General features: G+C 34.5%; 1 protein-coding gene across 4 annotated transcripts in view; it reads right to left on the bottom strand.

The window, feature by feature from the left end:
• LOC127988434 (glutamate receptor-interacting protein 2) overlaps positions 1-24,547 on the bottom strand; it is a 116,920-nt gene that overhangs the window by 24,770 nt on the left and 67,603 nt on the right. For all 4 annotated transcript variants that reach the window (XM_052591193.1, XM_052591192.1, XM_052591194.1 and 1 more), the window contains exons 2-9: positions 15,844-15,924; positions 14,203-14,335; positions 13,227-13,372; positions 10,765-10,851; positions 10,559-10,634; positions 8,389-8,534; positions 6,832-6,979; positions 5,630-5,799 (exon numbers count right to left, since the gene is read on the bottom strand). In XM_052591193.1, coding sequence (XP_052447153.1) covers positions 5,630-5,799; positions 6,832-6,979; positions 8,389-8,534; positions 10,559-10,634; positions 10,765-10,851; positions 13,227-13,372; positions 14,203-14,335; positions 15,844-15,924 — 987 coding nt within the window. The remainder of the gene's footprint in view (positions 1-5,629; positions 5,800-6,831; positions 6,980-8,388; positions 8,535-10,558; positions 10,635-10,764; positions 10,852-13,226; positions 13,373-14,202; positions 14,336-15,843; positions 15,925-24,547) is intronic.

Raw genomic sequence — 24,547 nt, 5'->3', positions numbered from 1 at the left:
GATTTAATTCCACAGGCACAGTCATGGTGGCAGAAGTGGGGCAAAAAATTGGACTAGATAGAAATTGATGGGCATCTAGGGTTCTGGTTGATTGCCGAACCAGAAATAGCAAGAACTTCAAAGTCAACATAAAAACACCCATCTGGAGTTTCAATGTCTTCTACAATTGCAGTTGCCCAGTCACTGAGAGCATCCATGAAGTCGTGCAACTATAAAGAATGGTTTTTATGCTCAATAGCTGGATTTCCATCCAAGCTACTAATTTATCTTAAGTGCAAAATTGGATTATCAGATTAAAGATTTGGAAATTGTGCATATCTCCCATTATTCACAGGAACCTTTTTTTCACAAATGTGCATAAGCATAAACAAGCATAAAACCTATTTAAGGATTTTTTTTTTCTGATGTTATACTTCAAAATGTGCATAAAAACGGGGTGATGAAAACAATGCTAATGATAATATGCTATTGATTAGATTCTGTGTTCTATCCAAAGTGGGATATGCAATATAAATTACCAAAAATGAAAATTTGCTGAAAATGTACACACCCTCAGGCCATTCAATATGCAGATGAGTTTAATTCTTGGTCAGAACAGATTTGGAGGAATGTAGCATTACATCACACCAATGAATCCTCTGTAGTGACTTAATCGCTGGATGAAGCGTTATTATGGATTATATCTCATATTTTGGCTAGAAATTATAGTCTTGGATGATGTTTTACAAACACACAACATTTAATTTCATAAAAACGCCATTAATTGATGGACTGGAGTGGATTACTGTGATGTTTTAATCAGCTGTTTGGACTCTCATTCTTACGGCACCCATTCACTCATCTACATCATAAATGGCCTAAATTTAGATGTGTACACTCACATTTAATAACTTCAAAGTCAAGTTAAAAACAACCATTTAAAGTTTCGGCATCTTCTATAATTGGACTCGCCCAATCATTGGGTGCATCCATAAAGTCCTGCAATTATAGAAAATGTTTATACGCTCGATGATAATAAGCTATTGATTAGATTCTCGCTGCAAACAGTCCGAGAGCTCATGCAGGCTACTAATTTAGGCTTTTAGTGCAATGCGCATTGCGCGGTCGGACATCTGTTCATCTCCTGCATTTGCATATAAACGGGGCTGAAAATAACCAATCTGGGTCTGCGTCCACCGCGTCTCGGTTTGATATCAAGCCGCTGTCTGTTGGTTTTCTAGGGTGAGCGGGTCTCCGTGATTAAATCTGTCCTGCGGTCTAAAGCTCCTGGGGCGGCATCAAGCAGAACGAGAAGCTAATTAAATGAGATGACAGCAGATGAGATGACAGAGCAGTCTCGCCATCCATGTTTTCTCGTCCTCATTTGTGCATCCGAAGAGGATACATGTGAAGTTTATGTCGCTATAATTAGAGAGAGATCATTATGACCTCCTTTGGATTTGCATGGTACTCCACAACCATAATGAACTGATTTGCTCAATGACAACACTGCAAAAAAAGTGATTTTCTTCTTCAGTACTCGTGTCTTGTTTTACAGTACAAGCATTCAAACATTATTAAATCAAGATTAAATAAAGAAAAATGGCACTCATTAAGACTTGTTTTCTGAAAAATGTTTTAAAATTAAGCGAGATTATGCTTCAGACAAGTGCAAATAATTGTCAATAACCACCATCTTGATAAAGAGATGCTCTTGTTTTAATAATAAACTCACTTGATTATTATTAGAACTGCACTCGTTAATTTTAAGCATTAGTCGACTAACTGCACGTTTATTAATAAACCATTCAAATAATTATAATGAGCCTTTAATTGCCTACATAGCCTATAAATGCTCAAGCACAGGCATAAAACTTGCCACAGCACACTGGCAGAAATAATAATTATGAATGTGTCAGGAAAAACAGTAAGGAGGCTATATTAACAATTTAATAATTTGAAAAAAAAACTAATGGTATTTACTTATTTATTTGCAGTGAAATAATGCAGGTTTTTTTTAGATTCATAAAAAATTTTTATTTAAATAAATAAAAAATAAAGTGCATGATGTACCAACATCAACACATTTTCAATTATGAATTGAAATGACTCATCATATGGTTTAACCATCAAGTTAAAAGGGGATTAAATTAATTTAAACCATCAATACATGTGATCTTAATCATTATCTTATAACTATGTGATATTTTCTATTATATTTTTCTATTAAAAAAACAGCAATTCAATGAATTCACAACAGATGAACTGACGCTTAAATTACTGTCATGTAACCAACAACTAAACAGTTTTTTTTCACACCCTGAAAACAATATAATGATCTTAATCATTATTTTTTAAATATCATGAATTATTAATTATATTAAAATATACTATATATTATATTAGAAATATGGTTTATTAGGCGGTTGTTCCACATGGCATATTTTACAATTGGCCATGATTTTGTTGAAAGTTTCTTAGATGTTCATAGCAGTGATCATTTTGACAGCAAATTTTGAATTAGTTTTAGTAATGGTCTTTTGACTAAACTGCTATTTAGTTTTAATCATATTTTTGTTAACTGAATTGCTTTTAGTTTTAGTCTAGTTTTAGTCGACTAAATCTACAGTAAATTTAGTTGGCTAAAATCGAATGGGTTTAGTTACAGTGTAATGCATTTAGTAAGCATTTGTTTAAATTTTTAAAGCTCATTATATACAGTAGGTTTAATATTAGGGCTGTCACTTTTAGTTCGAAAAACGATTGCACAATCGATCGGACCAACCAAAAAAAGTTGAAATGAAAATAGGGAATCCATTTTAACCAAATATGTACACTATTAATTTAAAAATAATTAAACAATTAAAAAATATAGATGTAACAAAACTCACAAGCAGAAAAAGAAAATAAAGAATTCCGAAAGTGCAGTATGCGTTGCGAAAGCTAGACAGAAAATACCAGCAATTTTACGCGGGGCCGGGGACGTCGAAAGCGACCTCTTATGCTGCGTTCACACCAAACACAAATAGAGCATCTGGCGTGAATTATTTCAATGTTAAGTCAATGTAAAGATGCATTTACACGCGTCTGGAGGTCTCGCGGCGCGATAGACGTGAATTCGCCTCATTCACGCATCTAGTTACAGGAGATTCAGAGTTATGAAAAGTACCATTGCAAGCTGACAGCGACTCGCTTTTGTGGTGGAAAATTGGCAGTAATACCCCCACCTTGCGCAGCTGTGACATCGGTGCGGTCGGAGCGCGTCTTCTCAACAGCTGGACATATAGTGAATAAAAAACGCTCTGCTCTGGACCCCGAAAATGTTGATCGACTTGTTTTCCTGTCCAATAAATTTGTAATGGCCCTAGCCTTTTTGCGCTTTTCATTATGCCTGCCTAGTGCTGCCTAGCCTAAGTGTCGGTTACGTTCAATAAAAAAAAACACACATGGCCTGTTCTCAAGTCCATTTAAGGTTTAATTTTTTTGAACAGTTGTTTGAAATGGATTGAATCATTATTTTAAATAATCTTGGATATTTTTGAATTGCCCTAAATCATAAATGCAGCCGGGTTGAAGCCTGCAGGGGTGTTTTTCTTTTGTTATGGCAGCTGTCCCCTCTGCATATATATTTCTCGACAATGTTGCTCTCCTGTTGCTGTTTGTTATTCTGCACGAAACTTCATGCCAATAAATAAGAAATATTGCTGACTTGTTGTGTGTTTCCAGCGCTCTCTTTACGTTCGTCCGTTATTTGACGTTGAAAAAGGAAACTTCTTTTTTCTTAGACATGGAAAAACAATTTTACAATCGATTCAATGAACACTTATGTCTTAAAAATCGAAAATGATTTTTTCACAAAAGTGGCAGCCCTATTTAATATTAATGCTTATCATGGTAGACACCAATTTAACTGTGGTGAAACACAACACGCATTTAGGTTCCATTTAAAACCGAATGCACGGATGCAATGGTAGCAATAGGGGTGTGAACCTACACCAGTCTCACGGTTCGATTCAGTTACGATAATCGTCATCGATTTGATTCAATTCGATATCACGATGCATCACAATGCATTGACGATGCACTGCATCTTCAATTTTCAATTTTACTACACATTTATACAATTTTGTCAATAAATACAAGCACCCAGAGATATGAAGAATACAAATTATTTCTAAAAAATTCAATATTTGTCATGCAATTCATATGTGAACATTATCCTTCTATTACATAATAATGATATTCGTAATGTTATTAAATTACACAGTTTAATGGGTGATTGAATTTATCAGAGACAGAAATTCAACAAACACACACACACACTGTTAGTCTTTTATTTGTGCATGTAAGTTGAAACGATCTGTGGTAGATGCCTCATTCTACAGAGTGTCTTTCACAGGCTTCTGGCTGATTTACAGATGGCGCTGTTTGAGACACTCAAAGCTTTGAATCTTTTCCCGACACAGTCAGAGGATATCCTTAGTGCTTCACGAGACTTAATTTGCCCATAACTACCCCGCTGCATATTTCATTGTGTGTGACATGATTTACACTTAGCGCGTGTCTTCTCCAGGTCATGATCAGGTTTTTCATAAAAGCCGAGATGTGGCCAGATGTCGGCTTTTAAAGTAGTTGGAGCATTTATAATTACTCGCACTAAGGATCCGTCTGCTCTCTTATCACTCTCGCTGTACCTGATGTCATAACATTGATCATTCTGCCTAGCGGTGCTTCAAGCCGACAAAGCACATACGCGACAAATGATGTTAGAAAAGCATCAGTACCTTATAATCGGTTACAGTCTATTACTGAACCGATACTGAATCTTTCTCGTCTGCATCGCGATGCATCGAAGAAACAATCTATTTCTACACCCCTAGGTGAGCAGTGTTTACATTCACTTAAGACGTAATCAACTGTGTTTACGCGAATACTTGTAAAAACGGACAATTCAACATCATTCTGTGTGTATTTTTCTGTTCATATGACACGAGAGTTCTCTTGCATTGTCAAATTTATCCATATGTCTGCTCTTCTCTTCCTTCAACATATTGACATTTTTGAGAGTTTTATGCGCCGTGCAGCTAGTGTATGTTAGCTTATGTCTCGCCAGTTCATATGTACAGATCTAATCCTAACTACACAGCAGATATTCATTGTGAACTCATCTCTTCCCAAATAGTCCCTCCCTGACATTTTCATCTCATTTTATTCAAAAACTTCAACAGATTTTCATCATAGTTTTTGTCATTCAGAATGAGTTTTAGTTCGTTATCGTCTCGTTTTTATTTGTGTAAAAAATTTTGTTGACCAAATGAAACTAACACTGGTTAACACACTGTTTTTCTTTTATATATAACTATATATTTTTATAACATTTAATTAAAAAGCATTTAATATGTATAATATATATTTTTTACTCAAATATTATGCCAAATTATGCTTTAGTACACTATGAGACCAAAACACTTTTATGACTCTGTATCACCCTTATATAAAAAAATAAATAATAATAATAATAATTCACAGATAGCTTTCCAGACACAGCTTAGGTCTGTTCCAAGATCAGATTCAACCATCTGACGTCCCAGATTAAGCCTAATCCATGTCTGGGAAAGCGCAGCAGTCTCCACATGTTCCCGTCTCTCACCAGTGTCCTGGGGTTTCCCGGGCAGGCGTGTTTGGTGTGCGGGGAGGATCTCTAGTTTGGTCTGATCAGTAGTGCTGGCCAGCAGCTGCGTGGCCTCCAGGACGGAGCAGTGCTCTGTGCTGGTGCCGTCTATAGACAGGATGTGATCACCCACGTGTAACGCTCCAGACCTGAGACGCAAACAGAGGACTGCTAGAACTGTCAGAAATGTGGGACGCTCTCCCAAATTATCATAAAAATGAATCTGAATGCTTCTCTTGGAAATATATGGAAAAATAATGTTATACGGTGAATGATGTTTCATGAGGTATTTAACATGTAATATAAACAAGAATAAATAAGATTCATATTCACAAAATATTCAAATAATAATAATAATAATGCATCTTAGATATAACTAATTAAAATTGCATTTATTAAAAATGACATATTTCAGAATATTTCTGAAGGATTAAGTTCAACTGTATTCAACAGTTGGTCAGAGTAAATGTGACTGTGTGCAGTTAATGACTATGAAGTTTACAAAGAAGAATCTCTCGTAAAACTGTTACGTAAGAATCGAAAGACGGAATTTGAACATACTTCACATGGTAAAACAAAAAAAAGCATAATTTCCAAAATAAGGATTTTACAAACAAAATTTACAATATGTGAAAAGTAAAATAAAGTTGTGTGGGTATAAATGTTTTTTCAAACAGTTTGTGTAATAAGAAAACCTAATTCTTAAAAAAATGGTTTTGTGCACAATTAAGGTAAAAAAAAAAGTAACTAAAAATAATTTGTGCAAGAATGCTTTTACAAACAAATAACATTTGATTTAAAATAACTGACAATAGTAGCTCTGCAAACAATTTATATAAGTTTTGGTAAAGGTTTTACAAACAATTTGTGTGAAAAGAAATACATTTATTAATGTAAGAATAGTTTAAATCACAAACACAAACACACACACGGGTTTTTTTTTTGTGAAAATGCTTTACCATTTATATAAGTTTTGATTTACAAAAAAATTAAGAAACTAAATTAAGTAAAATATTTGTGTACACTATAAAAATGTTAACATGCATTTCCATTACTGTAGATGACGAAGTCCTTTTACAAAACGGCATCAGTGACAAAACGTTGGAATGCTATGAAACTGCTCAATGATTTTTGTTGTTTTTCATGGTTGCTTTGAGGACAGAGGCTCATTGAGTGTGTACCTGTCCACTACACTGGCGGGCTTGATCTTGTCGATGACGATGGCCTGTTTGTTTCTGTGCATGGCCGTGGTCAGAGTGATTCCCAGACTGGCTCCAGGAGCCTTGGCAATCTCCACCAGCAAAGGACCTGAAGCGTTTGTCACCGAATCTGAGGGCAGGTGATAAGGACAGACAAGCATAGCATTGTTACACTGTGTTTCTAAATGGATCCTTTCTGCAGCTTTCATTCAATAAAGCATCTTTTTGGCAGTTTTGAGCATCAAAAGTTGATTTCAAACATCTATTTTGTTAAGATATGAGCTTGTTAACTCTAGAAAGAGAACAACAGTGGGTGTTGTGCTTATCGTGGCTAGTATGAATTAGCTTAACAGCATTGGTAAATGCGTGAGAGTTGTTTCTCCGCTCTTGAAGGTCAACAACCTGCTGTTCATCCAGATGAAAGAGTGAAGATGGTTAAACAGAGCAGATATCTCTGGAGAGAAGCACTGTGTTTCTGGAGAATTTCTACAAATGGAAAAGCACTCTATAAATGCTTAAGTCATTTGATTTACCCCTTATTATACATTCAGCTCCATTTTGACACCGAAAAGATACATAAACATATATACAGAAAAATATTTTTCAGTAACGAAACCAAAACTTTGTAAATGCTTTGTATAAGACCCGTAAAATAGAGTTAATTATTTTATTTAATTATTTATTTTCAGACTTTTTACAATATTTTCCTTGGGTAATACGCATGTATGTATGGAATACCATTAGTGTCAAAAATACTTTTTGTAAAATTAGCTATGGAGTTACTTAATGTCAAAAATCGTTATAAAATATATTTAACCTTGCTGATAAACATGAATATAAAGGCTTATTTATGAACTTTTGCAACATGAAAACTGCATCACCTTTTTTATTTAGTTAAATGTATTTTGTCTGAAAACTTTTCAGAGTAAAATGTATGGGCTTTAAAAAATACTTAATCTTTGGTTTATGATTTATGGACTGTTTTCATTCAATTATGAGTTAAAAATTCAAAGGAATTTAATTTGATTATTTCCAATATAATGAATTTGGGTAATTCTCAGAGCATATTTATAAAATACATACAATGATATATTAAAATAGAATTTCTCATCAACACTGAAAACACAAGTATTTAGCATATTTTGCTTTTGTGTGTGTGTGGTATCATGTGTAGTTAAATAATTTCTCATTTTGTATTTAATAAAAAAGTATTAATGAAGTAATAGGACGGTAATACCGTTAATATTTTTTATAAGATGTAACAGTAAAAACAGATTTTTTTTTTCACTTTCACTCATTAATTTTAAGTCTTGTTAAAAAAAAAAAACATTAAGGACTGTTTTATAAAATAAAGATTCTTCAGATACCAAAAGACCTAGAAAGTTAAAAGGGGAATACAGATTTAAGAGGCATTATGAGGGTTACTTCATCATTTCTTTTCAAAGTGCAACATACAAAACAAATTGTATTTTAATCCAATGGAGATGTGGGTTTTTCTTTCCGTCAACATATGAAACCGGTGCATCTGAAGTAACTCACCCATGATGGAGACATCGTATTCGATCTGGAACAGGGCCTCCTGGCCAGACTGAGTCAGTACTGTAAGAGCATCGCTCAGAGTGGCACTGTGTAAAACCACACCATCCACACTTAAGATCCGATCACCTGCTTTTAGGGTCCCTTCCCTGCACAAGAACACACAATAGTATGGAGTCAGTAAGATTTATTAAATGAATACTTTTATTCAGAAATGTTTAATTAAATTGGCCATTGACTCCTAAAAAGTTTTTTTTAGTTTCCACAAAATGATTAAATAGAACGGCAGTTTTCTACTGTGATAATAATAATTGTTTCTTTAATAATTCAAATTTAGCTTTTCCATCACAGGAATAAATTACATTTTAAAATATTAAAATGTCTTTACATTTAAAAAAAGAAATGTAATCGTGTGCTCATCATTTGAGAGTCACACTCATGGTCTTCTTGGTCAAAAGTGACCAGACACCTGAAATGTAACTTTTATTTTCTTCAGTAAAATCAATCTAATATATTTTTGTTCAATAATATTTTTTTCTTTTGTATTTTGAGAGAATTTAATGGTACCAATTAATATTTATGCAATAATTATGATAACTTTTTTCCCACTGAAAATAGTACAATTTCAGATTAAAATAGAGACTAGGCCTTTAAAATCCAATTTATAGAATAGCAGAATAGAATAGCACCTCCTGTTGAGAGCAAAAGTAAAAGTAAAACCTGTAATTTCATGGTGCAACCACGAGATTCCTGGTTGTGGTTATTATTAGGTTGTGGATTGAAATGTATATTAAGGCATTGTCAAAGACTACTTTTTGTCAAGGTTTTTATTTTTTTGATGATTTAAATGTTAATTTGAAGTGTAGTTTTTTTTTTTTTTTTGCATTACTATTACATTCAAACCTGAACACAGAAAGCACTTTGTTACACAAAACATTAACATTTTATAAAAAATCTAACAAAAATGAACATTAATGCTTTATCAGAGCTTAACACTTCTGGGTCTGATCTGATTTTAACCTCTTATTTCAGTCTTCTGACTTATTTTGGCTATATGGTTATAGCCATACCAATTAATGTGAGTATGTATAATTCTGTATCTGTGTGTTTGTGCGTGCCGAATCATGGCCTCAGGATTTTCTTTTTTTTTTTTTTTTTTTTTTTTTTGTGTTCACATACCAAGTGTAATATTTTCAATGGAATTTACACTGCTATTACAGTAACATTTCACAATAAGATCTCATTTGTTAGCATTAGATAATCCTTTAACAAACATGAACGAACAATGAGCAATACCCTTTTACACTAAAGTTAAAGCTAGTTCATATTGCACTAAAGTATGTTAAAAGTAAAACTTTTTAACTTAAATGTTTTGCAAATGTTGAAATCAGGATAAATATTAAACATTTTGGAAGCATTTTGATAGTTCATGTTAACAAAGCAGGTTTTTTTTTTTTTTTTTGTAAAATGTAACTTTGTATAGAGTCAATTTGAAAATATTTTGAATTAATGTCTTCAAGCTTTAAAATGTTTTTTTGTGCATTTAGTTCACTATATTAAACAAAAATCTCACTTCATCCTTCATAATGGATGAATTTTTGGTATTTTTTTTAAGGCAAACATGGTCGATGCCTTAATATATTCTGACTAGGTAGTCAGCTTCTTTAAAATACTCTTGATATTCAACACTAATGATTAATGTTACATGTAAGAGGACCTGTTTGAGAGTGCTATATTTTCTTCATGCAATGTCTGGGGGCCTTCAGGAAAGACAATGTATACAATTTCCACTAATCAATCAAGGCAGCCTTTGTCTCTAACATCAAAGGGGTTTTATTAAAAAAAATTATCTCTCCAGACACACGTTTATTTATTTTTTTTCTCTTTTGGCAGGTTGTGTGATGCTATTATAAGTAGGGAACAGTGGTTGGTAAGAGAGGCATGGAGAATCCTAAAACTAAGTATAATAGCTAGCAATCTAAGCTGAGAGGGAAATCTCTGACCTACTTTCTGGATTTGGATAAAATGCAAATAGTGTGTTCTTGATGCTCCAAACATGGAAGATGACTGCAACAAGAACTGTGTTCCTTAAATCACATGACCTGCCGAATACCGAATACTACTCAGTTTGTTTGCAGAAACTTAGAGTGCATCATTTTGAGTTATGCATTACCTGTCAGCAGGACCACCAGGTCGGACTTGTGTGACCACCAAAGGACGGGATTTGTGCCAGTCCTCATGGGATCCACCTTTATTATAACACATATATAAAATGCTGTAGTCAGTAATTTAATCAGTAATTTAATCTGCAACCATTTGATTTTAGGAATATTGAATAAAGGAATAAAATCAAATGAGTGCCAACAAACCCAAACTCACCTCGCATAACAAAGCCGAAACTGTTGCCCTCTTTCTGCAAACAGATCTCGATTGTCTTGGAAATAACACCTGAGGTACTGTCTGGCGCTAAGAGGGACAACAGAGACAGGAGAGAGGCAATAGCATCTCTAAATCAGCACCTTTTACTGGGCGAACGGCCAGTTCTGGTGGACAATCAGATAAATAAACCCAGATGCAAACTGACATTCAGCAGAAGGTCAGCCAGAAACACTGAGCTTATAAACCAGACAATTTATCTGCCATGCACAAGATAGACTGGCTAACGATTGCAATATATCACAACGCATGCCAAACTGAGCCAATGAGAGACAATCACCGCAATCCATTATAATCAGAGAGTGTGGATGTCAATTTTATAGAGGTCAATTTTTTGTTGTTGTTGGTCAGTGACAATGTGATATCTAGAAATGTTTGGAAAAGGTTTAACACACTTTGTAAAATCTAATGAAAAACTAACTAAAGATGGTTATTTGTTTACAAGGTTTACAATTTTGGATGATTTCATACAAGCTTTGACGATTACCAGCCAATAAACTGACAACAATCTCCAACTGACCAAACATCTGCCAATAATTCAGCCAGAGGTGAGTTTCCCAAAAGCACTGTTAGCCAGCTATGTTCAAAAGTTTGGTTGTTATCCATATAGTTCCATGATTTGCTATTTCCCAAAATCACAGTTCCAACAAACATTCGAAAACAGCATCCCAAAGCTGTCTGGTTGGAGCTACAGCTCTTGACCTCTTGTTAGAAGCTTATTTTCTTGTTATTATTAGCTAACTATGGTCACAACTTCCATCATTACTAAATTATTTTGTGTTACAAAAAGCATACAGTAGTTCCAACGAACACTCGCAAACAGCGTTGCAAAGCTGTGTTGTTGGAGCTACAGCTCTATTAGTATACAATCACAAATTCAGTAGTTTCCAACATATTTCTATTATTTGCCGTTTCAGAAACCATAGTTTCAGCATACATTCGTAAACAGAATCATAAAGTTGTGTGGCTGGAATTACAGCTCTGGTCCAGTTATTGGAAGCACAGGGCCTTGTTGGTATTGGCTATCAATGACTGCACATTTGGTCATTAACAACCAACATCGCTTTATAATTCGCTGTTTCCTGAAATCATAGCTCCAAAGAATATTCACAAACAGCATCGCAAAGCTTAGAGGTTGCAACTACTGTACGTCTTGACCTGTGGTTATAAGCAGAGTTTCTTGTTAGTATAAGCTAACTATGGTCGCATAATTCGACCATTACCAAAATAGTTTTACAAATTGCTATTTTTCAATATCATAGATGCAACATAGACATGAACTTTGAAAACTTGTATGGCTAGCTCTTGACCTTTGTTTAGAAGCATAGTTTCTTGTTATTATTAGCCAACTACGGCCGCAAACGTAGTTGTCACCTACATAGTTCAACAATTCACTGTTTCCTGAATTCAACATTCGCAAAGTTGTTTGGATTGGACTACAATTCTCAAACTGATGTTAGAAGCCACAAAGACTATGGTTTTGGAAAACAAATATGCCTGGCTAGTTACTTCCATCATTACCAATAGAGTTTGATTAGAATTGTGACCAGTTAGCTAACAATACTTTTAGGAAACACACACCATAGTAGTTAAGCAGCAAATTGCTTATGAGAACGTGAAACACATTGCTGGGCAAAATATCAGTCCTTCGCTGATATCATGGTATTGTATACATTAAAACTTTTGCAAGAGGATCACATGTTGTTAAATTGGTCAAGCTAATGTTTCTATGTCCGCCACTCAGACCAAGAGTAAAGCCCTGTTCACACCAAGAACGATAACTATAAAGATAACTATAAAGATAACTGTAAAGATAACAATATTAGCGTCCACACCAGCGAACGATATCGTATGTTTATCCTGAGCGCACTTGCGTCTGCCACTTTAAATACAGCAGGATGGATTCTGATTGGATGTCAATATTTATATCATTCATCAGCTGGAAAAAAATAGTTCTCAAAATAATTCCAACGATACCGTTTCTCTTTGCCTTTATCGTTATATTTGTAGTGTGGACTCTGCTATTCTTTAATATTGAGAACGATTTTCAGAACTATATCATTATCGTTATCTTCATAGTTATCGTGCTTGGTGTGAACGGGCCTTAATACTTTAACAACTTTGCAAAATAACCGACTGGCTTACGCATAGATGTCTCGGTTGAAATCGGAGAAAGTATTTTAACATCCAAAAATGATCCACAACAGTTTTCAACATATATTCATGCATTCTCCATTACAAATTTATAATTATATATACTGTACACAAACTGAAGTGGATTTACTGACGCTAAGACATTTTCACTATGATATTCACTCATGAGGTCTGAGATTGGCTCAGACCGGGGTTACATTGAGAAGAACATGCCACAAGACAGGCAAAAGTCAGAATACTCAACTTCCTACCAGGTGAAGGCAGTTCATACTCCACTTCTAGCACGACACGCTCGCCTACGTTTTTTAGCAGACTGATGATCTCGTCGTGGCGCAGCTTGGTCAGGTTGATCCCATTGACTGACTTGATGTAGTCGCCCACATTGAGCTGATCGCTCCTGACACACATTGAAATGTAACTCAATCATGTAATTACTGAAATTACAGTAATTAAACAGTTTAGCTAATGTCTGGCACACTATTGTCTGTTGAACAAAACGTAAAAAATGGCTTTTCCCATGTTTAATGTAGAGAAATGAACAAGATAACATACTGTATGAAGGTCCAGAGAAGATGTCCATCAATGGTCAAAAACATAGAAAAGAAATAATATTCTGAATGGAAAGTAAATGCAAAGTGAGAACTCCTTATCTGTTGTTGAACACCCCACAGGGAGTATAAATATGCTCATTTAGATGCTAATTAGACAAATGAATGCTATTCATTCCCTTTTGTCCTCTGGGCGTACATGAGCTAGCACAATGATGCCTGACAAAAATATGTAATCAGCCCAGATGCGCTCTATAACATCCTCATACCACAAGGAAAGAAGAAACAACTGAAGATGGGGAAACTTTAACATCACAGAAATGAGTTTTATCAAAAGTATGAGGAAAAATACATGTAACGACAATTTATCAGATTTCTAAGGCTCTCAACTTCCTGTACGTACGAACATCGCATTACAGAATTACATATTGCAACAGAATTTGTTGTAGAAGTATCTGATGTAATTCACGCTAAAAATGCAACACTGCTACATGTAGCAACATTAGCAATGATTAGCACCTTTAAATTGTAGGTACAAAGTGCAACCTAATCTATTCTGTTTGGCTTGGTGTTTTTCTGAGATGTCAGGTGACCGCTTTGTCATTCTCTGATTGGCTGATACTGCTAATGAGTTATGAATTTGTGAGATTGCACTGATGACTTCCGCTCCAGTCCTCACCTAGCCGCCAGTCCACCCGGCCGCAGGTTGGAGACGCGTGGTTTGCCGTCCTTGTCTGTTCCGCCCGAGATGGTGAGACCTAAAGTGCTTCCTTCCTTCTTAATCAGCTCAACCAGTGTAACCCCACGCAGTTCTTCAGGACATAACACAACAGACAAACACACACACACACACACACACACACACAAGAGACAGAAGTCAGCAGCACATTTTTATGACCCTCACCCTCCATCACTCAGATGGTCTCAGATATTATATTGGATATGCAAATGAGCTGCACTTAGTCCCATCTAACTAAAGATGAGACATTTCACAAAATCCTCTAGATTACGAAAGCTGAAGATTGTTTTTAAATGCTACACCACATCTAATCTTCCATTCGTGCTGTGATTTTATGAATTCTTAAACATAAAATCCAAACCAAGAGGCACATGAAAGAAAACATCTATCACACACCAGTAGTGCAGCAGAAATTGTGATGCTACACTTTCTTCTGGAATCCAGCTGGGTCACGAAATCTCTCACAGAGTCTAATCTAATCATGCCAATGTCTGTGTGGGTTTAGATGTGAACAGCTTGGAACTCAAATGTTTTCCACAAGTAAAAATGTAATGGACCGAACGCAATCGACGACACAGAATCAGCTCTGTCTTTTCAAACTACTATAATATGTCCCATAAAATCAATTCTGAAAATGCCTTAATCTGCCAATAAAATTGTACTAACATCTTCTATGAAAGAATTATATTATATTATATTATATTATATTATATTATATTATATTATATTATATTATATTATATTATATTAAAACAGAAAATATCATATATTTTTTATATAAATGTTCTGGCTAATTTAAATGTACAAATTTGCTATATATGTATATTTACATAATTTAAAGAGAAGTTGTTTTTTTTTTTTAAGAAAATGTATACCTTTATTCAGCAAGGATACATTAAATTGATCAAACAATCATATTAATTACTTGAATAATGTTTCAAAATATTAATATTTCTAATAAATGCTATTATTTTAAAGTTTCTATTCATTTTTATTTTAATATTTCACAATATTACAGTTTTTCATTTTTAACAATAGTTTTGAGGAAATTAATGCAGCTTTGATGAGTTAAAAATATACACATAGCATTAGTTTTGTATTAAGAAGATTCATGTATCAAATAACCTGCAGCAGGTTTCTTAAAAAAAAAAAAAGAAGAAGAAAAAAATGAAACTGAAACACAAGTCAAACGTAAAATAACCTTTGAAAATGTCTGTACTGCTTTAAGATGTCATTCTGAAACTTTTCCAAAGTCACACTTTGAGTTGACTCGGCTAATCCAATTAGTTTTAAAGAAGAAAGAGGTCTTGGATCAGCAAGCGCTTCCAGCAAGCAGAATGACTCAGACAGACACTTCTCGAGAACCGCAGGAAACATCTGGATAAAGCTGTAACAACACCCCCCAAACCCCCAGCGTTCTCCATCTCAAACAGCCATCCCAACCAATGTGGCAAGAAGAGCTCAAACATCCCTGATGGGGAAAGACATACACGATCCACCAGATCAAAAGAAGCCGAATGAGCGGAGCTGGGAGGATTTGTGTGGGCACAAACAGACGACATAGAAAGAGAGTCAGCGTACCTGGGATGCTTTGTCTTCTGGATGTGAGCGAGTTGTCTGGCCCCGTCGAGTCCTTGTTCCCCTTAGAGTACGGCCCATCATCTGCAGGACAAGAGAAACAACGAAAAGACCTTAGAGAAAGCAGTCCACCCTAAACACAACTGTGAACAATGACCTCAGTTATACTTTCATATAAAACTAAAACTACTGGTGAGGGAATCCCACAAAACCTGTCAAGAGTGTGCCTGGACACACACACACAAGAATAAAAATAAAAAAACACACAAACATTTTTTTTTTTTTTTCTTGAAGGATACTTATTTTTGGAATCATTATTTCTGCATTGTGAAAATTTATATTATACACATCTACAACCTAAATTTTACTACATTTATAGAAATACACATCAATAAACAGAGTAATAAACAAATATATAATTGCATTGACCTTAAAATATCATTTAAAAATGTAAAAAGTGTATATCATGTTAGTACTTTTGAACTGGCTTTAATATTTGCAATTTTAAATACAAATTGTACCATAACACACAACAAATTATAATAAATAATAATAATAATAATAATAATAATAATCATAATAAAATAAACAAAAAAATACTGTTAATGTGAAATACTAATGTAATACAATATAAATTAATAAGAATGTGCTGATATATTTCATTATTATTATTATTATTATTATTATTTTTATTATTATTAAAATGCCATAAAATAACATCTAAACTTTAAATAAACGATTAAACTTACATACAATTTAATAATAAAAATATACAGTATATAGCATTACAGGACGATAAATAGATAGATAGATAGATAGATAGATAGATAGATAGATAGATAGATAGATAGATAGATAGATAGATAATATTAATCATAAAAATCATGAAATATATTATCACGTTGTGCTTATATTGTATTATATTATATCTTTCTTTCTTTATTTCCTTATGTAGTATTAAATAACAAAAATATAGCAAAAACACATTCATTCTTATTAAATAGACTGTATTACACCTCTGTATTCATGGACAGATGAACTGTCTCTTCGAGTGCAGTGAGTATTAGCATCCAGAGAGACATGCTAATGCGGATCTGTCATCTATTGACGGTAATAATCACAGAAACACCATCCTTCTTTATAGAAAACGTTTGTGTGACAAACGTCTTTCGGATTGTTTTCTGTCAAGCCGGATGCCTGATTGCACATGCTTCATTTGGAGCGGATAAAATATTCATGAGCAGCATAGTCTAATTTCTTCAAAGTTTCTACATAAATTAGGATTTTCCCCTTGTGCACTGGGCTCATCAGCACTAAGCGTCTCTGGAGCTTTCTTACGCTTGGCACAATTCACTTCATCTTTTCACGCCAGCAGGACAAACACTATTAATGTATTCAGCCAAAAGAAGGTAACACCTGTTGCTGCCATTGTTATAATACTAATAAGCTCATAAACTTTCGCTTGTGTTTCCTTTAAATAAATAAAAAAATTATTTAAGGAATAGTTCATCTTAAAATAAAACTTTACTCTCCATCATATGTCAATCCAAACCGGTATAACATAACTTTTCTGTTTTATATATTAGTGGGAGGCATAACAGTTTAGTAATATGGAGTTCTTTACAGTGCGCAGGGAACAGCGATGCGAAAATCAAAGAACAATTAATTAACTTTTCAATATCAATGCATTTCACACATTACAAAGAATGAACATCTGAATTTATAAAAAGGTTTTTAACGACTATTTTTGACTGTCCCCTCCCCCGCACATGTGGGATGTTGGCGATTACACATTTTTTAACGATACTATCTTGGTCTAAACCTGAAGTAATCTGGACAATCGTTTATTATATCATTGTGAAAATACCTATTTTGATGGAAGCAGGAAAAGGATGTTTTCGGTGCCTGTCTCTTTAAATGCAAATGAGCTATACGCCATTACAGCTCGTAACTAAACATCTGTTTGGTTTTGATTACCATGTCTATCGCGTTGAAATCGTGCGTTTTAAAGCCATATTAGTTTAAACTTCTGATAGTTTTCTGAGCGCAATCATCTGTCGCATGCGTATGGAAAGTAATAAGTTCTCTTTTACAAACAAGTTTATGTTAAAAACACGCAACAAGTTACAAAAAGGTAAACATCTGGGAAAGAAATCACAAGTTTATATCAAATACTTTTTTAACCTGTTATTCTGAGTGGTGTGGATTGTACAATTTATTGAATATTGTTCAAACAGAAACACTCACAAGTGCATTATGATGAAGGGAACCTGCACTGAATAAATGATCTAGCAGCGAGGAAGAGTGAAGGCTCTAAAGATACCATCACCAGACTGAGGTTATGCTGTGTAAGGCGGTGAGGAGATAAGAGTCTTCCAGCAGCAGTTACCAGGATATTTTCTTATTACTTGATAGCAGATACAAGCTTGCCCATAATACTGTACATAGTGCAAGCTGATATGAAAGCCTGCAACTTCCTGTCAACAATATCAGCTTGTTACCATGTTAAAACATGGCTGTTTACTTTTTCTAAAGAATTTAGGAATCCGTGTAGAGCAAAATGTCTTCGTCAAAAGCTAAAGTGTGGTTTTACATACATGAAGACATGTTCTAAACATCTATTTAATGTCTGACAGGAAACCTTTACAGACGCATTTCAGATAAGCAATCACTTAAATAAAAAAATCATCTTCCAGATGTAAACATGCACATTAAAGACGTGCTCTCAGAGTTTGGTGCTCTGTGGCATGATTAGCACAATGCTATATGGTTGTCTGTGTGATAAGTTTTAGCATGTTGTTATGCCTTTGTTAGGCCGTTCTGAGGAGCTTCAGCATGTTTAGCATATTTACATTTTGTTATTTTCTGAGGGTTTTGGCATGATTAGTTAACATATAATTTGCATTAACATAATTTTGTACACCATGTCCTAATCAGATGCGATGCCACCATCTTGACCAGCCTAGCCAGCTACTTCCAGGTTTCAGTTTAAACCAGCTAAGACCAACGTACCAGCTTTTTTCAACAGGTGACTCCATTTAAGAAAAAAATTCTATTTCTGCAAAACTACAGCTGAAACAACCATTTATTATGAAAATAATGTTCTTAGGTGCTGAATACTGATTTAGCATGTAGTTATATTGTTAAGGTGTTCTGTATTTTATTTATTTTATTTTTTCATGATTAGCACAATATTATACTGCTTTTATATGTTGCTGAGGACTTTTTAGCAGAATTGGCACATTATGGGTTTTCTGAGATATTGATAATCATGATTTTTAGCATAGGCCTTATTACTGAGTTTATGGTTCTGCAAGGCGTTTTATCATTTGTACATTACCAAAAACCTTTTGTTTCTGAGGTGTTTTCAGCACGATTAGCACATAACTACACTGCTTTTATGGGTTTCTGGACAGATTTTAGCATAATTAGCACTATACTATACGGCTTTATGGGTTTATAAGAAGATTTTTGCATGATTAGCACAATACTATATGGCTTTTATGGATTTCTGATGTTTTTTTTTTTTGTTTGTTTGTTTTGCATGATAAGCACATTACTGCTTTTATGGGTTTCTAAGGAGATTTTTGTATAATTAGCAAAATACTATACGACTTTTATGGGTTTCTGATTAAACTTTTAGCATGATTAGCACATTACTAGACTGCTTTTATGGTTTTCTGATGAAATTTTAGCATGATCAGCACGTTACTATACTGCTTTTATGGGTTTCTGGGGAGTTTGTAGCATGATTGGCACACTAGTACTGATTTTATGGATTTCTGAGGCATTTTAGCATGATTAGCACTTTACTGTTCTAAATATTTTTAGCATAATTATCACTAAATATTTTTAGCATAATTATCATGCAACTGTTTATACGTATGTGCTTCTGAGGAGTTTTAGCATGATTAACACATTATAATATTGCGTCAACAGGTTTATTAAGGAGTTTCTAACATGATTAGCATATTACTATACCGCTTATGTGCGTTTATGAGGGGTTAGCTTGACTAGCAAATTACTGTTTTTATGGGCTTCGTTCTGAGACATTTTTAGCATGATTACACACTACTATAATGATTTTATGGGTTACCGATGGCTTTTAGCATGATTAGCACATTGCTTTTCTGGGTTTCTGATGGATTTTTAGCATGATTATCACATATAATGGTTTTATGGTTTTCTGAGGGATTTTACAGTAGTATGATTTGCACATTACTATACTGCTTTTATGTCTCTAAAGGAGTTCTAGAAATGATTAACACATTATTATATTGCTTTTATTGGTTTCCGATTAGATTTTAGCATGATTAGCACAGCACTACACGGCTTAATTAATGGTCCATGTCAAATAAGCCAAAACTCAAATCTCAGTCTCTAGATTGTTGTATTCCATCCTTTAATTTCAGTCTATTGTATATTTTCCAGCAATTGTTTCTGTGTCAAAATTTAAGATGCTTGTTCAAATCCATAAGCCTTAGCAAAAACCACTAAATACCATAATTCAAACTAAACTCTGTTATGTTTTGACAGTTTGTTCGTTCAACTGCACGCTTCAAAACACAACATCATTAGGACAATGCAGTAATACATTCAAGCTCCTGCAATAGTAAATTCCATGATGTGACGGGTGACCAAAGCAAATAAAAACAGAATAAAATACCTTTTGCCACTCGCCAAAGGAGGACAGAATGAGACCAGACAAGTGCTAAAAAATGAGCAAGCCTTCGTGAGAATGCGAGGACAGTCTGCAGGGAGCAATCTAAAGTGTTTATTGTTGTATTTTTGAAAGCTATTACTGACAGGGCTCAACGGTGGGATTAGCCTCCAGCTCTAGCACAAGACCAAACCAACGAAACTCCCTCCCAGCCGGCAGAAAACTCCAGCATATCGGCATTCACTGTGATGAGCAGCATTCGTCTAATCCGCTTGCTCGGGGGTTTTGGAAACCTTCACGAGTCACCTATCAAAGGAAGCGATTTAGCTGTGACGGGTACCTAACTCGCAGAGCACAGAACCATCTGTTTTTGTCATGCGCCGAAGTGCCACTGCACAAAAATAGCTAAATAAAATAAAGATTAATCCTAGCTTCACCTCAAGGACCTGGAATGAAACTGAAGCTTTAAATAAATAAATAAATAAATAAATATATATGTTACAATTGACAGAGATAAAATAGGAAATAAATAAATGCAGATTTACAGTTTGAAGTGATTAAATGAAAAAAATAAGTAAATAAATTTGAGTTGCAGAAAATGTAATACTAATAATAGTCACTCAACAAGCAATACTAACAAATGCACATTATAGAACACAATACCACATTACTATAACAATATGTAGATCATGATACACTAGAAACTGTTCTATTCAAAGACTATAGTAAATGCAGGTTATTTAGCACAAACACCATTTAGAACCTTTTTTTTTTAAGGCAAACTGCTCAAATGAATGGCTCTAATTAAGCTGAAGATACAGTAGCTATAATCTGAGAGAGCTCGTGTCTCTCTTTGTTTAAACTCCACATGTCCTCCAGTAATTACTCCCCATTATCAGCCCCAAAACAGCCAAAAGCTTTACAAGTAAAGGAACCTGCAACTTGGGTGATACGAGCTAAATGCACTGATTGCAAACACACAGACTTCACACACTTAAACTTCCCAAGAAACAGCGACAATAAGCACACACACACACACACACACACAATAGTAGCTAATCTTGCAAACTCAATGCACATCCACAAATACATTTACATACAAAGGCTTCTTTAGTAGACGGTATAGTCGATCGCATGACGTCATGTCCTTGGCAGATCAAATTAGCGAAGAAAGTATATGGCGCAAAACATAGAGATGGGGACATTTCGAAACATTTTTGTAATAAAAAATGTGGAATAAAAAATGCAAGGTCTAGGTTTTATTTTTCTTCAGGGTAACTTTTTTTTTTTTAGAACATTAGAACATATCGTCCTTCACCCAAAAATTTAAATAAACATTTCTTACTCTCAGGGCATCCAAGAGGTGACTTTTTCTTTCTTCAGTATAGCAATAAAGTAGTTTTTAGATGAAAACGAGGTCTGTAGTAATTTATAAAATACAAGTCAATGTTGTCACATTTAACATCAAAAAAGCTACACAAATAACACAATCAATACCCATGGCTCTTGATGACATACTGAGGTCTTATGAAGTGAAACGATCAGTGTGTGCAGGAAACTGTACATTATTTACAATATTATTACCTATAATTCGAGCCTTAGGCAAATGGTTCGGAGTGATGTCCACTTCATAAAAAACATTCTTTTGAACTGGTTCTTTTTAGTGAACTGGATGAACCACTTCATCAAATCAGACTGAAATGTCTGAAATAGTTTGCAGCTTGTGTAGCTCAGACCTGCAACTCAATCAACACTCACTTTCATACGTCTGACAGTCACTGTGACTTGAAATGAGCCAATATGGTGTGTATTATCCTATGATGCTGGTTTTTGCCGACTCATTCAGTGATTCGGTTCCTCCAACAGTCACTGAACTGAGGAAACAGTTCATATGTGCATGTGTGAAACAAGCACTTGACTGAAGGGGTGAAATCAAAGTTCTTATGGTTTCTCATGGTTTATTTCAAAAGGTGAGTTGATTAAGATTAGTTCATTCACTTTATAGATTTTAGACAGGTAAAACATCCAAGTTTCACATCATTTTTGGGTGGATGTCATTCCGTGATCATGTAAGCGAACTGGTGAATCGGTTGTCTGACACAGTTCACTGAAATAAACTAAAAAGATACAAAAAGATATAAATGTGGTATGGTTTGCAAGATTGCTTGCAAACCATAAACAACCCACAAAACACCATATCTACACCAGACATAAGCATAAAGTTCACATTATAGCCGACAACACTCAACAATATAATAAAAAAAAAGAAAAGAAAAAACAACACAACAAACATGAAATGACTATGAAATAACAGCACTAAGTTGTTTAAACCAGAAAAGACTTTTAAATCACTGTCACAGCTAAACACCATAATCATCCAGGTTCTCGTTCAGAGACGCTCTCAGGGAGCTGAAACCGTACCAGCGGGGGCGCGTGTGTTCAGGGACTTCACAGCAGTGAGGTTTTACCACACTTATGTCTTGGCCACTGAAATTAATGTCCTTTGAAACCATGTGGAGGTGAGTAGAACCAGCATTTTAGATCAAAGCACATCTGTGCAAACACCGATGCAGTTTACCCTGCGAGTGGCACCATGGGACATTGTCATTTTGTGCGTTGATACCCTGGGGCGATATGTTAACAGGATTTTTCAGGGTTTCCAGGCATGAATATAATAACGGGAGTGGAAGTATTCCGCACCAGTGGGTTTAGGGAGTTGGGTCATTTTAAGTTCAGAGGGATGTTCCTTGAATAAGTGTACTTCAAGTATATTTAGTCGCAATTAGGCAATGATCCTAACCTTGTCATTATTATGTTCTCGACGCTTTCTGAAAGCCAAAATCTTGATGGAAGGCTACTTGGTAAAAGGGTTAATTGCTTTTGAAAGCACTCAACCCACCACAGTGTTTTTTTTTGTTGAAATATCCACTTGTTTAATGCAATGCAATAGCGCTCTGCAATATTTACAGGTACATTAACCCGAAAACCGGTACTTTAAAGTACACCATTAAGCCTCACAGCTGCCAATCACGTTCTTTCATGTGTGCACAGCTGTTCCTTTTAAATATGCACCGGACGTGCTTTAGACTAAACAAATAGGATGGCTTTCAACGCAAACAAGCTAATTAGCATTGCAGTGTGAAAAAGTGAAGATTTTAGATTGTGCTGCCTACAAAGACATTTGACAGCTGGCTGCTTCATCCTCATTTTTGTTTTTGCCAAACTACAAGGCAGCATTGCTTGTGTTTATTATAATGTATCCCATGATGCATTGCAACAAGTTCAGTGAAAACGTACATCCAATAAGGTGGACATCACAATAAAAATACAGCATATAGACCATTTTACCTGATATTTCTATAATTTATGAATTTACAATTTTACTTGGTTTGGCGTTAGAATGTTGCTTACAACATAGAACACAGTAGCATATACAGGTGCTGGTCATATAATTAGAATATCATCAAAAAGTCGATTATTTCACTAATTCCATTCAAAAAGTGAAACTTGTGGGTGCCTCAAAGTGAAAATTTGGGATTTTCCTTAGTTGTCAGTTATAATCATCAAAATTAAAAGAAATAAAAATTTGACATATATCAGTCTGTGTGTAATGAATGAACATTAGAATTTTGAATGGAATTAGTGAAATAATCGACTTTTTGATGATATTCTAATTATATGACCAGCACCTGTATATGCTACTGTGTTCTATGTTGTTAGCAACATTCTATCGCCAAACCAAGTTGTAAAAAATTAAGAGTTGAGTGATAGGAACCCTTTTAGAATGTCTCAATATGTACTTGAAATTAGTTTGTCCGTTTTCTTAGCAACAAGCTAACATCAAACCCCATCGGAATCAATTTACCCAACATTTGTGTGTCAAATATTTTTTGTTTTAAATTAGAGCACTGAGTCATTAGTTTAGCAACATGCTGACATAAAACAATACTGGATCAGTAAAGAGCTGCATTTATTGTGTGCTTCTACATATTAGGCTAAGTAATGCATCGTTAGCTTAGCAACATGCCAACTTTAAACTCCACTGGA

Source organism: Carassius gibelio, chromosome B22, assembly GCF_023724105.1.
Source record: "Carassius gibelio isolate Cgi1373 ecotype wild population from Czech Republic chromosome B22, carGib1.2-hapl.c, whole genome shotgun sequence".
Classification (NCBI taxonomy): Eukaryota; Metazoa; Chordata; class Actinopteri; order Cypriniformes; family Cyprinidae; genus Carassius; species Carassius gibelio.
Note: the sequence above shows the minus strand (reverse complement) of the source record. Positions and strands in the feature narration are given on the sequence as shown.